The 22,450-nt window shown below is 45.3% G+C and overlaps 1 protein-coding gene across 2 annotated transcripts in view; it reads right to left on the bottom strand.

The window, feature by feature from the left end:
- Positions 1–5,310: 5,310 nt before the first annotated feature.
- LOC311098957 (apoptosis regulator Bcl-2-like) overlaps positions 5,311–22,450 on the bottom strand; it is a 59,061-nt gene continuing 41,921 nt past the window's right edge. The window contains exon 2 of one of the 2 annotated variants that reach the window (XM_084139522.1): positions 5,311–9,016. In XM_084139522.1, the coding sequence (XP_083995648.1) occupies positions 8,882–9,016 (135 nt within the window). In that variant the 3' untranslated portion in view covers positions 5,311–8,881. The remainder of the gene's footprint in view (positions 9,017–22,450) is intronic. The other variant, XM_084139523.1, reaches the window with a different exon arrangement.

The raw sequence follows: 22,450 nt of genomic DNA, 5'->3' as shown, positions 1-22,450 counted from the left end.
ACAAGTCAAAATGAGGCTCAGTAGTGTGTGTGGCCTCCACGTGCCTGTATGACCTCCCTACAATGCCTGGGCATGCTCCTGATGAGGTGGCGGATGGTCTCCTGAGGGATCTCCTCCCAGACCTGGACCAAAGCATCCGCCAACTCCTGGACAGTCTGTTGGTGGATGGAGCGAGACATGATGTCCCAGATGTGCTCAATTGGATTCAGGTCTGGGGAACGGGCGGGCCAGTCCATAGCATCAATGCCTTCCTCTTGCAGGAACTGCTGACACACTCCAGCCACATGAGGTCTAGCATTGTCTTGTATTAGGAGGAACCCAGGGCCAACCGCACCAGCATATGGTCTCACAAGGGGTCTGAGGATCTCATCTCGGTACCTAATGGCAGTCAGGCTACCTCTGGCGAGCACATGGAGGGCTGTGCGGCCCCCCAAAGAAATGCCACCCCACACCATGACTGACCCACCGCCAAACCGGTCATGCTGGAGGATGTTGCAGGCAGCAGAACGTTCTCCACAGCGTCTCCAGACTCTGTCACTACTGTCACGTGCTCAGTGTGAACCTGCTTTCATCTGTGAAGAGCACAGGCGCCAGTGGCGAATTTGCCAATCTTGGTGTTCTCTGGCAAATGCCAAACGTCCTGCACGGTGTTGGGCTGTAAGCACAACCCCCACCTGTGGACGTCGGGCCCTCATACCACCCTCATGGAGTCTGTTTCTGACCGTTTGAGCAGACACATGCACATTTGTGGCCTGCTGGAGGTCATTTTGCAGGGCTCTGGCAGTGCTCCTCCTGCTCCTCCTTGCACAAAGGCGAAGGTAGCAGTCCTGCTGCTGGGTTGTTGCCCTCCTATGGCCTCCTCCACATCTCCTGATGTACTGGCCTGTCTCCTGGTAGTGCCTCCATGCTCTGGACACTACGCTGACAGACACAGCAAACCTTCTTGCCACAGCTCGCATTGATGTGTCATCCTGGATGAGCTGCACTACCTGAGCCACTTGTGTGGGTTGTAGCCTCCGTCTCATGCTACCACTAGAGTGAAAGCACCGCCAGCATTCAAAAGTGACCAAGACATCAGCCAGGAAGCATAGGAACTGAGAAGTGGTCTGTGGTCACCATCTGCAAAACCAGTCCTTTATTGGGGGTGTCTTGCTATTTGCCTATAATTTCCACCTGTTGTCTATTCCATTTGCACAACAGCATGTGAAATTTATTGTCAATCAGTGTTGCTTCCTAAGTGGACAGTTTGATTTCACAGAAGTGTGATTGACTTGGAGTTACATTGTGTTGTTTAAGTGTTCCCTTTATTTTTTTGAGCAGTATGTGTATATATATATATATTTTTGTATTCATTCTTGATAACCCCTGGGTTGTGATTGAGAGCCAAATATTTTGCCCACTTTATGCACTTGAGCCATGGATCACTTCCATCTGTAACCCACAGATATCAAAACCATAGAAAGCAAAATGGTGGATTCTGAACTGCTCTTAACTAGGCTCCTGTGCTGTGGCCAGAGAATACAACTCTGACAAAACTCATCTCTATTGTTTCGCTGTAAATAAGAAAGTTTTCAGGAAAAGTGCCAGGGAAAGCTTTATTTTTATGTAACTTTAAAGAAATCATGTTAAAATAACTGCAGTTTTAATATTATTTTTGTAAATCTATTGAGGCAATATAAGCCAATCTAAATAAAGATGTCTATTCAGAACAAGATGTACTGTACATGTGCAAGCATGAGAAACGACACTATAACAGTTATCAATGTTCTTTACTTTTCTATTTTTCTGAATGCAGAAAAATAAACAATGACAATGAATGTATTTTTATGTAATGTGTTTATTGCATGTGTTATTTTTTTACGGTAGATTTGCACCACCATATGGAACATTTAACTGTTTTAATGTGCGTTAGCAGGGAACCCAAATTAAGTGTTTGGGTAAATCAATTTGATATTATGATCATCCTGAATGCATTTATTGATGTAATCTTTTTATGACCGCCATACACATTTCATTATTTACCTTCATACAGTATAACACATTTTTATGCGCTTCTCTAATAGACCTTTTTTGACAGACATGGCTAAAATGCTTTTGATGATAATCATTATCTACACTGAACACTGCCACTGACTAGTGGTTAAGAGCTGCACTGCAGGCATATCTGCACCTGTTCTAAGATTGACCATCATGTCAAGTTCTGAGGGTACTCTTAACTTAGATGGCAGGTTAAGTAAATTTAGTCTGTGAGGCTCCGAGAATACCAATGGAAGTTAGTGTTTTCTCCCTCTCCTCTTTCGAAGTTCCATGCTAGAAACTATTGGAGTGCTCCAATGACAAATTGAAATTGTTTACACATTAGGGAGTTGCTTCTATAATTAGAATATTTAAAGGAAACAAAATGTCATCAAGCTACACACAGACCAACAAACATCTCCCTCAAAAGCTGTTCTACATCAGCTTTCAAGTAAATGGTAGAGTTCCTCAGAAAACAGTATTGACCTTCCCAAGCCTTCCCAAGCATTTCTGAACACCAGCCACAAGGTGACAGTCTAATACAAGCAGTATTAGTCGGTACCACCATGTGATTGTATGATAGATAGACAGACTGTGAAGGTCAGTAGAATGTCATTTCATAGCACCCATGACACCAGATATTTTGCTCATTCTGCTCCAAATTCACCAACAAAATAATATTTATTTATAGACATGATATATTCCATATACAGTGCATTCGGAAAGTATTCAGACCCCTTGACTTTTTCCACATTTTGTTACGTTACAGCCTTATTCTAAAATTGATTCGTTTTTTCCCCTCATCAATCTACACACAATACCCCATAATGACAAAGCAAAAGCAGGTTTTTATGAATTTTTGCAAATGTATTAAAAATAAAAACTGAAATGAAATATTTATGTAAGTATTCCGACCATTTACTCAGTAATTTGTTGATGCACTTTTGGCAGCGATTACAGCCTCGAGTCTTCTTGGGTATGACGCTACAAGCTTGGCACACCTGTATTTAGGGAGTTTCTCCCATTCTTCTCTGCAGATCCTCTTAAGCTCTGTCAGGTTGGATGGGGAGCGTCGCTGCACAGCTATTTTCAGGTCTCTCCAGAGATGTTCGATCGGGTTCAAGTCGGGGCTCTGGCTGGTCCACTCAAGGACATTCAGAGACTTGTTCCGAAGCCACTCCTGCGTTGACTTGGCTGTGTTCTTAGGGTCGTTGTCGTATTGGAAGGTGAACCTTCGCCCCAGTCTGAGGTCCTGAGCGCTCTGGAGCAGGTTTTCATCAAGGATCTCTCTGTACTTTGCTCCGTTCATCTTTCCCTCGATACTGACTAGTCTCCCAGTCCCTGGTGCTGAAAAACATCCCCACAGCATGATGCTGCCACCACCATGCTTCACTGTAGGGATGGTACCAGGTTTCCTCCAGACGCGACGCCTGGCATTCAGGCCAAAGAGTTCAGTCTTGGTTTCATCAGACCATAGAATCTTGTTTCTCATGGTCTGAGAGTCCTTTAGGTGTCTTTTGGCAAACTCCAAGCGTGCTGTCATGTGCCTTTTACTGAGGAGTGGCTTCCAACTGGCCACTCTACCATAAAGGCCTGATTGGTGGAGTGCTGCACCTTCTGGTAGGTACTCCCATCTCCACAGAGGAACTCTGGAGCTCTGTCAGAGTGACCATCGGGTTCTTGGTCACCTCCCTGACGAAGGCCCTTCTCCCCCGATTGCTCAGTTTGGCCGGGCGGCCAGAGTCTTGGTGGTCGCAAACTTCTTCTGTTTAAGAATGATTGAGGCCACTGTGTTCTTGGTGACTTTCAATGCTGCATACATTTTTTGGTACCCTTCCCCAGATCTGTGCCTCAACACAATCCTGTCTCGGAGCTCTACGGACAATTCCTTCGACCTCATGGCTTGGTTTTTGCTCTGACATGCACTGTCAACTGTGGGACCTTATATAGACAGGCCTTTCCAAATCATGTCCAATCAATTGAATTTACCACAGGTTGGCTCCAATCACGTTGTAGAAACATCTCAAGGATGATCAATGGAAATTGAGCTCAATTTCGAGTCTCATAGCGAAGGGTCTGAATACTTATGTAAATAAGGTATTTCTGTTTTGTATTTTTAATACATATGCAAAATTTTCTAAATGTCTTAGTCATTATGGGGTATTGTGTGTAGATTGGTGAATAAAACATTTATTGAATCAATTTCAGAATAAGGCTGTAACGTAACAATATGTGGAAAAAGACAAGGGGTCTGAATACTTTCCGAATGCACTGTATTCACAGGCAGGATAAACAGGCAGTAGGCTGTCAGTCTGTATGTAGGGTAAGAATGGTACTGTGATCTCCTGGATCTACTGCAAAGGTAAAAACTAGTATTTCATGATACTGGTCTTGGATCCGCAGTGAGGGAGAAATCTCTCCAACATCTTGAAGCTCTAAAGCAGGAGGGCTTATTGTCTTACTGGCCTCCGTCTAATCTGACTGCTTATCACACACACACACACACACACACACACACACACTGGACGTTCCCTTGAAAGTGTAAGGGTGATTTTAAAATTCTCCTTCTTCGAAGCGTTCATGTATTTTATATGTATGGAGAGAAGGGCTTGAGAGGGGCTCAAACTCAAATGAACTTCACTCTGTTCCTCTCCTCAGGGATCTCTTTCCCTCTCTCTCTTTCACTCTCTCTCTAGCATTAGTTTTACTGCATCATGCTTTTCACAAATTCTGTGAAGCAGCACACATCCCTGGCCTTTGAAGACCGGTGTGATATGAATGAGGAGGGGAGAGGGTGTAAAAACCAGACCTTGGGGCATTTGGTTTTTACACGTTGCATTTATCTGCAGTCGGAGAGGGCGAGGGCTGAGAAACTCTGTTTCGGTGGGGAGGGCTTTGATGTCTTGTAGGGTGCAGCTGCTGTTCCTCTGCAGAGCTCATTAGAATAGGAGGCTGTCGGTCTCAGACAGCCATGTCGACCCAGCCACCCGTATGGACTGACTAGAAAGCAGCACACAGCCACACAGATGGGGAAAAGCACTATGATCACAATTCTGATAAGTCTCTCTCTCTCAATCCCTCTCTCTGTCATTCTCTCTATGTAGTATTTACATTTTAGTCATTTAGCAGACGCTCTTATCCAGAGCGACTTACAGTTAGTGAGTGCATACATTTTTCATACTGGCCCCCCGTGGGAAACGAACCCACAGACATGATGGATGACATATTTGAGATCAATATTGGTGTCCATAATTTTTCCATAAATACAATATAACACAACCCAATCTTACAAATATGAATAATTTTATTTTGAGTAGAACGTGCTGTATATCACCACCCAAAACAATACCAGACCACATGCAGAAAACACACATCACAAACTGCAAACTCAAACTGCAGGAAAGATGTGGTTTATTGGGAACCGCATGATCCCATCTAGCTTATTGTGGATACATACATAGCAGTAAACAATGGTAACGCATTTGATTTCACCTCTTAAGTGCCACAGGTTGAGGATTATATTTACAACACTATAAGCATGGTGTCATGTAGGCTACATTAATTTAAACAGAATCACAGAAGGGAATATGAGAATGACTTTATACTTCAAATGATTCCTCCTCACATACAAACCTTTACACATATTTGATTTATGAACAAGTCAGTTAATGACTTATTATCCAAAGGTCTGGACAAAACTATACTTCTGAAAAAAATGTCATACTCATTTCTGTTTTCATATTTTCATATGTACATGTCACTTGAGGGTTTATCATGAGCAGGGGGATTCACCTCTGTTATAATAGAAAAATAATAGTGCCCTTGGTTATGATGATAGAATCTAGCAGGTCAAAAGCACAAGATGTGGATACTTTTCTGTCACTACATAAGCTTGAGAGGGAATTAATAATTATGTTAACAATGATCATACATACATGTATATCAATAAAGCACAGGTTAACACGTCCAGTTGGGTGCTACAGTATCTACTGAAATGTTATGAACAACACCAAGCAGGTTAATATTTACTGTGTCCCAAATAGCACCCTATTCCTGACATAGTGCACTACTATACTATGGAGCCCTTTGGTCCCTGGTCAAAAGTAGTGCACTATAAAGGGAATAGGTTGCCAGACATTGTCTTTACAACAACCCTTCCCCAAAAAGCCTTCAAAATCTCACTCCGACAATATTTAAAAGAAGTGAAAGTGAATTGGCATGTGTTTATCTCTTCATGCTACAGCTTATTAACACAACGCTACTTACAGGTTCACTTTGGTTTACAGCTTTCTATAACAATAATGTATCTGTGTGGCAGGTTGAAGCTGTGAGTTAAGCTAAATCAGGACTATACAGTACAGCAGTGTTAAGCCAATATCAACATGTCTTACACAGAAAGTCACTATTCAATGTTACTCTACTGTAGATACAATAGCAGCCCCAAATAGTGTATTGTTACAGTGTGGCTCCGTTAAAAATAACGAGATACAATTTCTCAAGACATTTGAGTTTCTCCATGATGTTAACTTTTCATCTCATCTATGATTTAAATATCTGTGTTCTGGTACCTCTCAATAAATACAAATCATAAGTTGGTATGTGTAACATTTGCCCTATTCTGATATAAATATGGGTATACATAGTGAATATTCATTCTGTGAAAACTTCAGACGACATATGTTTTGCATTGATAAAAGAAGGCCAGAACAAAGAGAGAGATTTTTGGTGAGAGAAATCATTGCGATGAGTTAACAACATGCTCTCTACACATACTTATCTATATAAACGTGTGTGTGTGAAAGAGAGAGCAAAATAGTAAATATTATGGATAGTAAGCCTTTCCAAGAAGGTAATGTAATCTCCAACGCTAGACAAACACCTAAAGCATTGTGGGAAATTATTGTTGTGATCTGTGCCATTGCAGTGGCAGCCTCGCAGCAAGGAGGCTCAAATATCTCAGTTACTGGGAATACAATGGACACCACTCCAACACAGTAGAGCGTCTTTGTGTCCAATAGGGATTTTTGTTGTTGGGTATCCCATGTTAGAGTCTGCTACGGTTCGAGATACTGAGAGAGGTGCACACTGGGAGGTCCTCCTAAATGTGGAATCAACCATTAGCGTAGTCTGGGGGGGGGGGGGTATGTGGGGCCTCTTTGTCCCATAGATCAGAGCTCAGCAGCAGCTGGAGGACATGTTCTGGGAGATTTGGCGGCTTGGATCAGTCCCCTTTCAGCAGTGGCTTGGGTGGGTGAGGTTCTGGTCAGAGCGAGAGAGAGAGAGAGAGCGAGAGAGAGAGAGATGCAGTTCAGAGACATCTGAAATGCTGATGGTGAGGGAGTGACATGAGGCCAAACGGATCCATGCCATTCTGGGACACAGTTCTTCCTCCAGATGAGAGATCTTAGAACAGGCTGTAGAGGAGCCTCTGGAGAGGGAGGCTCACTGTCACTGAACCTGTGGAATGAATCCACATCTTATGTTTGACCCCAATTCCTTTATCTCTTTTTGTCCGTATTCACATTGCTGCTCATTCCATGACTTTCGCTCTTCTTTCGCTTTTTGTCACTCACACTTTCTCTTTCTCTGTATCTACCGCTATCCCTCGATCCCCCTCTGATCTCGACTAAGCCAGAAACCCAGCTAGGTGGAATAATATTTTTCACTTTCTGTCAGTAACATCTGATCAAACAGGGGTTTGGGCTGTCTTCAATACCTCCCTCTATCCTCTCTTCAATACCTCCCTCTATCCTCTCTTCAATACCTCCCTCGATCTTTCTCTTATTACATTTCATATGGGTCAAATGCAAAAAAGTGACTCTACTGCACTGTCCAGCAGATCTCTCTAAGATCTCTGCAGAGCAAGCTGCGTCTGTGGTGCCTAGAAGACATGTTGTCAGAGCTTGTGTGTGTAACTAACAGTTCTGTGTTTTCAGAGTTCAGTGATGCTCCTGGTATCCTGGTATATTGCGGTGTAGAAGCGGTGGTGGACAGACACACCGTGCTGGTTAGTAGCGAGCTCCTTCCATTATACATTCAGAGCAGCTGTTGTGTGGAGGAAGTCCTTTGAAGGGGGTCCACACAGTTTAAACAGGGCTCCTCGCCCTAACAACCAGGGGCGGGGCCATCACCGTGGCTGCCTACTTCCTCATTGGTGCAAGCGGTTGAATCATCAATGTCCTTGCACTCCTTTTAATAAGTAGTTCTGGGGAGGCCTCGGTGTAATACACTCTCAGAAAAAAAGGTGCTATCTAGAACCTAAAAGGGTTATTCGGCTGTCCCCATAGAATAACAATTTGTGGTTCCAGGTAGAACCCTTCTGGGTTTCATGTAGAATCCTTTCCACAGAGGGTTCTACATGGAACCCCAAAGGGTTCTACCTGAAACCAAAAAGGGTTATCCTATGGGGACAGCCGAAGAACCATTTTGGAACCCGTTTTCTAAGTGTCTATGCTTTCTTTTGCCTTACCCACACATGCTACACGAGCAGACAAAGGTTTCATGCTACAACTAGTACTGAAGCAGGCAGAACAAAAATGACAGCAACCCTCCCTTCCTCTCGTCTCTTTTCAAGCCCTCAGTTGTCTCTCCAAACTCTTTGTGATTACAGTTAAATGGCACGACTTTCATTATATATTTTCTCCGTTTCCTGCTGTTGTTTTATTTGTGGCTTTGTTTTTTAAGTGAAGGGTGAGGAAGAGGGAGGTTTTTTGGAGAACGGGGAGAGAAGCTTTGAAGAGAGAGAGAGAGAGAGAGAGAGAGAGAGAGAGAAGAGAGAGAGAAGAGAGAGAGAGAGAGAGAAAGAGAGAGAGAGAGAGAGAGAGAGAGAGAGAGAGAGAGAGAGAGAGAGACTCTCTCCCCCCCTTCACTTCTGTGTAAGGTAAGCTCCGATGGTAAGACTTGCGGCCCCCAGTGCAGCCAGGCCAAAGACAGTCTTGATGGACGGCCACGAACAGAACACAGAGTCCCTCTGTCTGTCATAGAGCTCAACAAAGGCCTCCTGAAAGATAGACAGTGAGAGAGGCAGAGTTAAAGAGATTGAACAGGATCTTAAGCACTTACAGATTCGTAACATATTGTGCGAATTTGAATTCATAACATATCATACAAATTGCAGGAAACATTATTTAAAAAATTGCAGGATGTAACATATCATACAAAATGGATGCCATTGTACACAATCCATTTTGGCTTGTGAGCGCAACTTTCAAAACTACTGCCTGAAATTATACAAAACCTTTATAACGCATCTTTAATACAAGCACTGTGTGTATTCTCGTGTTCAAAGCTTGCTGGGGGGTCTCCTTTGGAAGTGCCTGCAGGTCTAAATCCCCTTGGCCGCCATCCAACTGCTGTGTTATTACATGCATGCAGGAAGCCGGATCAATTTCAAACCAGCGCCCCTCACACTCCTTGTGCCTACCCCTTCATAAACACCACGCACACGCATGAACGAACGCACACACACACAGACACATACCCTGGGATACTCATGGAAACAACCCAAGACAAACACTCCAAACATGGGGATCCACATGAAAACATACACTCTCAAACCCATGTCATGTGATACACTACTTCCTATTGATGGGAGCTACAGTATACTGTATATGGTCATTAACATATTCATGGCAAACACCACATAGCAGCTGTGATTCTCCATATACAGTGAGCTCCAAACATATTGGGACAGTGACAAATGTTTTGTTGTTTTGGCTCTGTACTCCAGCACTTTGGATTTGAAATGATACAATGACTATGAAGGTATTTTCATCCATATCAGCTGAACCGTTTAGAAATTACAGCACTTTTTGTACATAGTCCCCCCATTTTAGGGGGCCGAAACTATTGGGACAAATTCACTTATGGTATGATATTTATGCCTCTGTAACTTTCTCACTCATCATTATTCATGACTACTTTAACACACATAAGTCAATTTGTCCCAATACTTTGGTCCTCTGAAATGGGGGGACTATGTACAAAAAGTGCACGATGAAAATACCCTCAAATTAAAGCTGACAGTCTGCACTTCGACCCCATAGTCATTGTATCATTTCAAATCCAAAGTGCTGGAGTACTGAGCCAAAACAACAAAATGTGTGTCACTTTCTAAATACTTTTGGAGCTCACTATAGATGCTTCATGGTCGACGTGAATGCGGTAGGCGAAGTCAAACGCAGGACACCGAGCTACTGGAAACGATACTTTACTAACAAAGTAACCAGCATACAAAACAACCTCCAAACAGGGAGGGGAATACCCGCACACTAGCAACTGCCGAAAATGACGAGAACAATCACATAAAACACACAATGAACGACAGAGGATTAAATAGGGAATACAATACAACATAATAGGAAACAGGTGTACACAATCAAGACAAAACAAGTCAAACACAGAAACATAGATCGGTGGCAGCTAGTACTCCGGGGACGACGAACGCCGAAGCCTGCCCGAGCAAGGAGGAGGAGCAGCCTCGGCTGATTCCGTGACAGTACCCCCCCCCTTGACGCGCGGCCCCAGCCGTGCGCCGACCCCGGCCTCGGGGACGGCCAGGAGGACACGGAGCAGGGCGAGTCGGATGACTCCGGTGGAAGTCCCTCAACATGGAGGGATCTAGGATGTCCCTCCTGGGGACCCAGTACCGTTCCTCTGGACCGTACCCCTCCCACTCCACGAGATACTGCAGGCCCCCCGTCCGACGCCTCGAATCCAAGATGGAACGGACTGAGTACGCCGGAGCCCCCTCGATGTCCAACGGGGGCGGAGGAGCCTCTCGTACCTCACTCTCCTGGAGTGGACCAGCCACCACCGGCCTGAGGAGAGACACATGGAACGAGGGGTTAATGCGGTAATTAATGGGCAGTTGTAACCTATAGCATACCTCGTTCAGTCTCCTCAGGACTTTAAATGGCCCCACAAACCGCCGACCCAGCTTCCGGCAGGGCAGGCGAAGGGGCAGGTTTCGGGTCGAGAGCCAGACCCGATCTCCCGGTGCATACCCCGGAGCCTCACTGCGTTGGCGATCGGCGCTCGCCTTTTGCGGCCTGATAGCCCGCTGCAGATGGACATGCGCAGCGTTCCAAGTTTCTTCCGAGCGCCGAAACCACTCATCCACCGCAGGGGCTTCAGTCTGGCTCTGATGCCAAGGTGCCAGAACCGGCTGATAACCTAGCACACACTGGAAAGGCGTAAGGTTAGTGGACGAATGACGGAGTGAGTTTTGGGCTATCTCTGCCCAGGGAATATATCCCGACCACTCCTCTTGCCGGTCCTGGCAATACGACCTCAGAAACCTACCCACATTCTGGTTCACTCTCTCCACCTGCCCATTACTCTTGGGGTGAAAACCTGAGGTAAGGCTAATCGAGACCCCCAGACGTTCCATAAACGCCCTCCAGACTCTAGAGGTGAACTGGGGACCCCGATCAGACACTATATCCTCAGGCACCCCATAGTGCCGGAAGACGTGTGTAAACAGGGCCTCAGCAGTTTGTAGGGCAGTAGGGAGACCTGGCAGGGGAATGAGACGGCAGGCTTTAGAAAACCGATCCACAACGACCAAGATCGTAGTGTTCCCCTGGGAAGGGGGAAGGTCCGTGACAAAATCCACCGATAGGTGAGACCACGGCCGTTGTGGAACGGGTAGGGGTTGTAACTTCCCCCTGGGCAGGTGTCTAGGCGCCTTACACTGGGCACACACCGAGCAGGAGGAAACATAAACCCTCACGTCCTTCGCTAAAGTTGGCCACCAGTACTTCCCACTAAGGCAGTGCACTGTCCGACCAATACCCGGATGACCAGAGGAGGGTGATGTGTGAGCCCAGTATATCAAACGATCGCGAACCTCGAGCGGCACGTACTTCCGACCCTCTGGACACTGTGGAGGAGTAGGATCGGAACGTAACGCCCGCTCGATTTCCGCATCCTCCCACACCACCGGTGCCACCAGACAAGACTCCAGGAGTATGGGAGTGGGCTCAATGGACCTCTCCTCTGTGTCATATAGTCGGGACAGGGCATCTGCCTTAGCGTTTTGGGACCCTGGTCTATAGGTGAGCTTAAATGCAAAGCGGGAGAAAAACATAGCCCACCTTGCCTGGCGAGGATTCAGCCTCCTCGCTGCCCGAATGTACTCCAGGTTAAGATGGTCAGTCAGAATGAGAAAAGGGTGTTTAGCCCCCCTCAAGCCAATGTCTCCACACCTTCAGGGCTTGAACCACAGCTAGCAGCTCCCTGTCCCCCACGTCATAATTGCGCTCCGCCGGACTGAGCTTCTTAGAATAGAAAGCACAGGGGCGGAGTTTAGGTGGCGTACCCGAGCGCTGAGACAGCACAGCGCCGATCCCAGCCTCGGAAGCGTCCACCTCCACCTGGAATGCCAAAGAGGGATCCGGATGCGCCAGCACCGGAGCCGAGGGAAACAGGTCCTTTAGACATTTAAACGCCCTGTCCGCCTCAGCCGACCACTGCAGGCGCACCGGACCCCCCTTAGCAGAGAGGTAATGGGAGCTGCTACCTGTCCAAAGCCCCGGATAAACCTCCGATAGTAATTGGCAAAACCCAAGAAGCGCTGCACCTCCTTTACCGTGGTGGGAGTCTGCCAATTACGCACGGCAGAAACGCGGTCAATCTCCATCTCTACCCCTGACGCGGACAACCGATGTCCCAGGAAGGAGATGGACTCCTGGAAGAACAGACATTTCTCCGCCTTCGCATACAGGTCATGCTCCAACAGTCTACCAAGCACTCGACGCACCCGGGACACATGCTCGGCTCGTGTAGCAGAGTATATTAGAATGTCATCAATATATAAGTCCCGGAAAATCTCGTCCACAAATGATTGGAAGACTGAAGGAGCATTCATTAAACCGTATTGCATGACGAGGTACTCATAGTGACCCGAGGTGGTACTGAATGCTGTCTTCCACTCATCTCCCTCCCTAATGCGCACCAGGTTGTACGCGCTCCTGAGATCCAATTTTGTGAAGAATCGCGCCCCGTGTAATGACTCCGTCATACTAGCAATCAGAGGGAGAGATAGCTGTATTTGATTGTGATCTGATTTAGACCACGGTAATCAATACACGGGCGTAAACCCCCATCCTTCTTCACAAAAAAGAAACTTGAGGACGCAGGGGAAGTGGACGGCCGTATGTAACCCTGTCTCAGAGATTCGGTGACGTAGGTCTCCATAGCGGCCGTCTCCTCCTGAGACAGAGGATACACGTGACTACGTGGAAGCGCAGCGCCTACTTGGAGGTCTATCGCACAATCCCCCTGTCGATGAGGTGGTAATTGAGTCGCCTTCTTCTTACTGAAGGCGAGTGCCAAATCGGCATACTCAGGTGGAATGTGCAAGGTGGGAACTTGGTTCGGGCTTTCCACCATCGTTGCCCCTACGGAAACGCCTACACACCACCCAGTACACTGATCAGACCATCCCTTGAGAGCTCTCTGCTGCCATGAAATGTTGGGGTCATGAGATGTTAACCAGGGAAGCCCCAACACCACGGGAAACGCAGGAGAATCAATCAAATACAAACGTAATATCTCCTCATGGCCCTCCTGCGTTTTCATCCGGAGAGGTGCTGTGACCTCCCTAATCAATCCTGACCCCAAAGGGCGGCTATCTAGGGCATGAATAGGGAAGGGCACATCAACAGGCACGATAGGAATCCCTAACTTATAGGTGAACTGGCGATCGATAAAATTCCCAGTTGCGCCTGAATCTACTAGCGCCTTATGCTGGGAGTGAGGAGAAACCTCGGGAAACACCACTTTAATACACATATGATCAACAGAGAGCTCTGGGTGAGTTGGGTGCCTACTCACCTGAAATGACTCATCAGTGCGTCGCCCACTGCTTCGATTCCTAGGAGACCCTCCCCAGCACCGACCAGCAGTGTGTCCTCTGCGGCCACAGTTGGTGCAGGGGACGGCCTCCCTCCTGGTCTCCCTAGCACCAGCACCCCCGAGCTCCATAGGGGTCGGCTCGGAAGTGCTGGGGGATGGAATGGACGGCCCCGACTCCGGACGTCCGCGGGTAGCCAACAGGGTATCCAGGCGAATCAACATGTCCACCAGTTGATCAAAGCTGAGGTTGGTGTCCCTGCAGGCCAATTCCCGACGCACGTCCTCCCTCAGGCTACATCTATAGTGATCGATGAGGGCCCTCTCATTCCATCCCGCGTTGGCAGCCAGTGTCCGGAAGTCCAGCGCGAACTCCTGCACGCTCCTCCTCCCCTGTCTAAGGTGGAATAGACGCTCACCCGCCGCTTTACCCTCTGGTGGATGATCGAATACTGCCTGGAAGTGGCGGGTGAACTCCGCATATCCCACCCCACTCGGCGTTGGCCCACTCCAGCGCCTTGCCGGACAGACAGGAGATGAGGGCGGACACGCTCTCGTATCCCGAGGGCGCCGGGTGAATGGTTGCTAGGTAGAGTTCAACCTGGAGTAGGAAACCCTGGCACCCGGCCGCTGTGCCATCATAAGCCCTCGGGAGCGAGAGCCGAATCCCACTGGACCCCGGAGGTGAAACGATGGGCATAGCCGATGGTGGTGGTATCGTTGGAGGGGGTATAGGTAGACCCCCTCTTTCCCATCGCTCAATGGTGTTCACCACCCGTTCCATGGCGGTGCCGAGAGCCTGGATCATGGTCGCTTGGTGTTCGACGCGTGCCTCCATAGATCCAGCTGGCACCGCCTCTCCTGCTGACTCCATGAATGGTGTGTGATTCTGTCAAAGTGCGACGTGAATGCGGTAGGCGAAGTCAAACGCAGGACACCGAGCTACTGGAAAGGATACTTAACTAACAAAGTAACCAGCATACAAAACAACCTCCAAACAGGGAGGGGAATACCCGCACACTAGCAACTGCCGAAAATGACGAGAACAATCACACACAACACACAATGAACGACAGAGGGTTAAATAGGGAATACAATACAACATAATAGGAAACAGGTGTACACAATCAAGACAAAACAAGTCAAACACAGAAACATACAGTGGGGAAAAAAAGTATTTAGTCAGCCACCAATTGTGCAAGTTCTCCCACTTAAAAAGATTAGAGAGGCCTGTAATTTTCATCATAGGTACACGTCAACTATGACAGACAAATTGAGGAAAAGAAATCCAGAAAATCACATTGTAGGATTTTTAATGAATTTATTTGCAAATTATGGTGGAAAATAAGTATTTGGTCACCTACAAACAAGCAAGATTTCTGGCTCTCACAGACCTGTAACTTCTTCTTTAAGAGGCTCCTCTGTCCTCCACTCGTTACCTGTATTAATGGCACCTGTTTGAACTTGTTATCAGTATAAAAGACACCTGTCCACAACCTCAAACAGTCACACTCCAAACTCCACTATGGCCAAGACCAAAGAGCTGTCAAAGGACACCAGAAACAAAATTGTAGACCTGCACCAGGCTGGGAAGACTGAATCTGCAATAGGTAAGCAGCTTGGTTTGAAGAAATCAACTGTGGGAGCAATTATTAGGAAATGGAAGACATACAAGACCACTGATAATCTCCCTCGATCTGGGGCTCCACGCAAGATCTCACCCCGTGGGGTCAAAATGATCACAAGAACGGTGAGCAAAAATCCCAGAACCACACGGGGGGACCTAGTGAATGACCTGCAGAGAGCTGGGACCAAAGTAACAAAGCCTACCATCAGTAACACACTACGCCGCCAGGAACTCAAATCCTGCAGTGCCAGATGTGTCCCCCTGCTTAAGCCAGTACATGTCCAGGCCTGTCTGAAGTTTGCTAGAGTGCATTTGTGTGATCCAGAAGAGGATTGGGAGAATGTCATATGGTCAGATGAAACCAAAATATAACTTTTTGGTAAAAACTCAACTCGTCGTGTTTGGAGGACAAAGAATGCTGAGTTGCATCCAAAGAACACCATACCTACTGTGAAGCATGGGGGTGTAAAGGAAAGAATGAATGGGGCCATGTATCGTGAGATTTTGAGTGAAAACCTCCTTCCATCAGCAAGGGCATTGAAGATGAAACGTGGCTGGGTCTTTCAGCATGACAATGATCCCAAACACACCGCCCGGGCAACGAAGGAGTGGCTTCGTAAGAAGCATTTCAAGGTCCTGGAGTGGCCTAGCCAGTCTCCAGATCTCAACCCCATTGAAAATCTTTGGAGGGAGTTGAAAGTCTGTGTTGCCCAGCGACAGCCCCAAAACATCACTGCTCTAGAGGAGATCTGCATGGAGGAATGGGCCAAAATACCAGCAACAGTGTGTGAAAATCTTGTGAAGACTTACAGAAAACGTTTGACCTGTGTCATTGCCAACAAAGGGTATATAACAAAGTATTGAGAAACTTTTGTTATTGACCAAATACTTATTTTCCACCATAATTTGCAAATAAATTCATTAAAAATCCTACAATGTGATTTTCTGGATTTCTTTTCTCATTTTGTCTGTCATAGTTGACGTGTACCTATGATGAAAATTATAGGCCTCTCTCATCTTTTTAAGTGGGAGAACTTGCACAATTGGTGGCTGACTAAATACTTTTTTTCCCCACTGTAGATCGCTGGCAGCTAGTACTCCGGGGACGACGAACGCCGAAGCCTGCCCGAGCAAGGAGGAGGAGCAGCCTCGGCTGATTCCGTGACATTAACGGTGCAACTGCTTCTCCATAATCTTAGTGAATACAGCCTGTTATAAAACGATCACATACTGTATGTCCTTATCATGTACAGTATGATATTCACCCTGGCTTAATGTATTTATGACCCATGTGTTGTATGAGGAAATCAAGACGTCCGTTTATAAGCCTTCAGGCCTTGACAGTGGAAACAGCTGTACAGGAATCTACAGTACAAAGATCCCCCCTGAAAACCCCATAAATGGTTGCTGTTGATTGTTCTGTATCAAACTGGTTAAGGCGGGAAGGAGTGCACCATTGGCTACATGAGGGGTGTGAGGGTTGGGGGGTCAGGACACATGATTGTGTAGCCTTTTCCTCAGAGCTGAAGGAGGCCCTGTTGCTCAAACCCCTGTCCTACAGTAAATCCCTAACCCTAGACTGGTAATACATAGTCGTTACAGCAGTAGCACTAACCCTAACCCTAGACTGTCTCAACACTGACAATCAGATAAGATAATAAACAATTATTTTGAGATGCAATGGATTATAGGTACAAAACATACACCCATCACCTCAGTAGTGGAGTACTGTTATGGCTGGTAACCTAATTATGGGTGAACTCAATTAAATTAAATTCTACTTTATTAGTCCTCTGGGGGCCAAGTCTACTTCAGCCTGACTTGATTAGATCAAGGCTACATTTACCTACATTAATTATGTTATGTACTATTTGTAAAGCAACACAAATATATGTTTGTTTCAAATTTGTCCTTGATCTAATAGAAAGAGAAACTGGGTGTCACGACTTCCGCCGAGGCTGCCTCCCCTCCTTGTTCGGGCAGGTTTTGGCGTTCGTCGTCACTGGCTTACTAGCTGCTGCCGATCCATTTATCATCACTCCACTTGTCTTGTCTAATTAATCACACACACCTGGTCCTTATCCCAATTAGTAATTGTATAAGTGTTCCCTCTGCTTCCTTGTCTGTGTGGGTGATTGTTTGTAGGGAGCTGTGTGTAGCTCGGTTGAGCGACCCTTACCTTGTTGTTGCCAGGGTAGATATTTCCCCTGTGCCTGAGTTTTGTTGTCGCATGCTTGCGCAACTGTTTATCGACGGAATAAACTCTTTGGATGCGTATTACTCTCCTGCGCCTGACTCCTTCTATCACACGCATCACACTGGGCCATCTTCTATGAAGATTCACACTGTTAGGCAGTGTAAGCAAATATTTCCAGTAAAGCAACGCAAAGCCTCACAGGATGACTAAAAAAGGCAATCTGTTTCAAACGGCTACGGAAAGACAAAAGTATTTCCTGACTCCCTCCTTTCCCTCTCCTTTCCTGTAGCGTTCCTGAGACCAGAGGCCATTGACACAGTCAGAAGAAGGATCAGATCAGCAGTATCTTCACTTTAGGCCCTCTGGTATCAAAACAAACAACCATTCCTAGTCAGACACCATTTACTTAACCACAAGACATTTCTCCTATTGTTAGCATTGCTATCATTAGTTTTTTTGTTGTTGCTGAAATTAGTTTAATAGAAAAATATATAATTAAATAAAAAAAATACCAATTGAAAAGGCATGTAGGACATTCAACACACTGAAAATGCCCCCTCTCCCCCTACCTGATAATACCCACCCACCAACACACACCCTTCCATCCCTCTCCCTTCTTCCTATAAGCAGTATTCGGGTATTAACTAGTGTGCGGGTGCCTCAGTCAGACCTCCTACTGTGAGGAATGTGTTCACAGTAAGCTACTCAAAAACACAGGTTGCCTGATACCCCTCTATTCCCACCCACCACAGGAAAAACAGTTTGCTGAGAGAACAACACAGACCTGCTACTGGGTGCTTCTACCAGCCGGTGCATGACACCTTACTGACCATAGTATGATACAGTTAGGTACATGATGCAATGCCAGTGAATAGGCAAAGAGACAATGTGCATCATCAATGTTTGAGCAACCAAAAATGGAATGTCAATGGAATTGTGCAGCCAGCCAAAATAATTAAAGTGGAACTGACATCATTTTAGCAACATGAAATCTTATTAAAATCTGTTCATATACACTCCCAGGAAGAATATGACACTTTTTAAAACATTTTCTGACAAGCATTTAGATATGGTAATTTTCAAGTTTTCATACATTCTTAGAATGTTTGAGAATTACGTATACTAAGGCATTTGTGAAAATTCTATAGCAATATAGAGTGGGAAAGCAGCCATGCGTTTTAACAATTAATCGACACCGCAGTAAATAAAACCTAATAAAAACATCTGTCTCGTCCAGGACCGGCGTCTACACAGACCGGTGCACCATAGCCAATCAGCGCTACAGTAGTCCTTTATGCAAACAAGCCATTTGCCACACAGGCCTGCCATCATTCACTTTGAACTTGACTGTGTGTTTACAGGCAGTTGCAACAGCGCAACTTTAGAACATTAGAACGCATTTGCCAAAAGCCACAAAATACACCTGAATGGATTTCTGCAAATACAGTGCATTTGGAAAGTATTCAGATCCCTTCCCTTTTTACACATTTTGTTACATTACAGCCTTATTCTAAAATCGGTTAAATACATAAAAACCCTCATCAATCAAACACACGATACCCCATAATGACAAAGTGAAAACAGTTTTTTAGACATTTTTGCAAATTTAAAAAAACTCATACCTTATTTACGTAAGTATTCAGACCCTTTGTTATGAGACTCGAAATTGAGCTCAGGTGCATCCTGTTTCCATTGATCATCCTTTAGATGTTTCTACAACATGATTGGAGTCCACCTGTGGTAAATTCAATTGATTGGACATGATTTGGAAAGGCACAGACCTGTATATATAAGGTCCCACATTTGACAGTGCATGTCAGAGCAAAAACCAAGCCATGAGGTCGAAGGAATTGTCCGTAGAGCTCAGAGACAGGATTGTGTCGAGGCACAGATCTGGACAAGTGTACCAAAAAATGTCTGCAGCATTAAAGGTCCCCAAGAACACAGTGGCCTCCATCATTCGTAAATGGAAGAAGTTTGGAACCACCAAGAGTCTTCCTAGAGCTGGTCGCCCGGCCAAACTGAACAATCGGGGGAGAAGGGCCTTGGTCAGGGAGGTGACCAAGAACCCGATGGTCACTCTGATAGAGCTCCAGAGTTCCTCTGTGGAGATGGGAAAACCTTCCAGAAGGGCAACCATCTCTGCAGCACTCCACCAATCAGGCTTTTAAGGTAGAGTGGCAGGGGCTGGGAGACTAGTCAGGATCGAGGGAAAGATTAACGGAGCAGAGAGATCCTTGATGAAAACCTGCTCCAGAGCGCTCAGGACCTCAGACTACGGCGAAGGTTCACCTTCCAACAGGACAATGACCCTAAGCACACAGCCAAGACAACGCAGGAGTGGCTTCGGGACAAGTCTTTGAATGTCCTTGAGTGACCCAGCCAGAGCCCGGACTTGAACCTGATTGAACATCTCTGGAGAGACCTGAAAATACCTGTGCAGCGAGGCTCCCCATCTAACCTGACAGAGCTTGAGAGGTTCTGAAGAGAAGAATGGGAGAAACTCCCCAAATACAGGTGTGCCAAGCTTGTAGTGTCATACCCAAGAAGACTTGAGGCTGTAATCGCTGCCAAAGGTGCTTCAACAAAGTACTGAGTAAAGGGTCGGAATACTTATGTAAATGTGATATTTCCGTTTTTTATTTTATAAAAAAATTAATATTAATCAATTTTAGATTAAGGCTGTAATGTAACAAAATATGGAAAAAGTCAAAGGGTCTGAATACTTTCCTAATGCACTGTATATCAATACCACGGGAGTCCTCTTACATTTGGGAATTTTACAGTCCTATTGATCAAACAACCATGAAAAGTTAGGTTCTCTGTCCCTCAGTTATGCACATCAACAACAACAAGATAAACAACTAATGCTAGCCAGAGCAAGATGAGCTAAAATCTAATGAAGGAACATTAGATAAACCCTCTAGTTGGCCGTCAAAAACGCACTGATAAACGATGGAGAATTGTAGCCTACACGTCCTTCTGCAGCTTGCCTCCCAATGCATGCTTGTCCCAACCAAGCACCCAAGCTAACTGGCTAAAGTTGGCTAGCTTACTAGCTAGCTACTTCCAGACACAAATTATAGAACATCTCACTCTGACCATTTTACTCACTTGAGCAGAGCTGGTTAGCTAGACTGTTTACATGTTATCTAGAGCGTTTAACTAATTATAACTTTTTTTGCCTACGTTTACTGACACCGGTAAAATTCAGCGGGTGTTGTGCGTTCGTAAATTAATCAGTTATTCTGCGCTCTGGCACACTCAGACGAGAGTTCTCTGAAATCGGAGTAGATAGCCAGAGTGAATTTGTGAACACAAGAGATATGCTAACTGGATAACAGTCGTTCAAGTTCTTACTAGCTAACCAAATGACACATGCATCTTCACCTGTGTATAGCCACTGAAAAATGATATGAGGCGAAAAAGTCAGTCACTCACTGATATAGAAATTAAAATATATACAGGTTAAAAGTAATGACTAAATGTTCCACCCTTAAATAGAGTTGTGAAATGTTCTTGTTTTAAGTATGATTAGTACTTTCATAGTAGTGACTAATTATTACACTCCGAAACTGTGTGAAATGTGTTAGAATCATAAGACTACTACCTAGTAATGTGTGAGCGTAGGGAAAGTTGAGATTACATTGTGTTACTATTTAGCAATGTGAGTAGGAGTTAGGCCAGACAACAAAGAAGAAGGAGAACTGTTAGGCTTGGAAGAGAGTATGAAACATGTTGCAGGATATTGTGAGGACGGCGATAACTAACTAAAGAATGCCGCCTGCCCGAGCAAGGAGTAGACTATGATAAGAACATGTGTGTGTGACCTGATGGTCAGGAGAGCAGAGGAAAATCACATGAGCTAAACCCAGGTGTGAGCTTACAAGATGTGTACAGTGGAAAAATACAGCCCGCCTACAGCGGGGTGGGATTTTTGTATGATGTGTGTGTATAAAAGATGAACTCTGAAATTGTGATAGCAGAATTATCTGAATAAAGACCTGGCTATTGCACTGAGGCTCTGTCCATTTCTTGAACCAAAGTCTTACAAACTTTGGGAAATGCACAAAGACACTGAAATAGTTAGATAATAAATTATCTTAACACTCACCCACTCCTCAAATGACATGACATGACATCCTCCTAGCAGCTAGCTAGCTATCTAGCTAACGTTAGACTCCATGTTCTTAGCTTGCTACATAGATAGATGCGCTAGCCTATTAGCCACGTTATGACTGATTTGTGATCATTACCCTTGCTAGTTTGATTGTATTGACATTCCCAGCCTTAGTTACATTTGTCCGTTTTTGTCCAAAAATATTGAGTGATTGAAACTGAAACCAGGCCAGCTGTGATTTACAACCTGATGGCAATATTTTTTGGACTACCAAGAAATGTATTGTTGAATTATATGAATCATGCATTGAACTTCAGCAATCTATTCTGCCAACAATTCGTTAATGTACGTCATGGAATGTTGAGTCAAATGTAGCCTATTTTTAAAACCTTTTTTAAAGTTGGTTTTGTAGCATAAACTTGGAATTTTATATTTTTTACTGATATTATGATTGTCTGTTTGTTTCATATCTGCAAAGTAAGTAAAATGCTGTCAGTTCCACTTTAAGGTATTTTCTTACTTGAAAAATAACACAAACATCTGTTTTTTAAAGAAACTCACCTATCAGCAACAGAAAGTGAAAGGTTTGGGCGAGCTTGGGATGGGTTGACATTCTCCTCCACTTACTCCTCAA

This window comes from Coregonus lavaretus (assembly GCF_964263955.1).
Source record: "Coregonus lavaretus genome assembly, chromosome: 23".
NCBI lineage: Eukaryota > Metazoa > Chordata > Actinopteri > Salmoniformes > Salmonidae > Coregonus > Coregonus lavaretus.
This window is presented reverse-complemented; position numbering and strand designations above follow the sequence as displayed.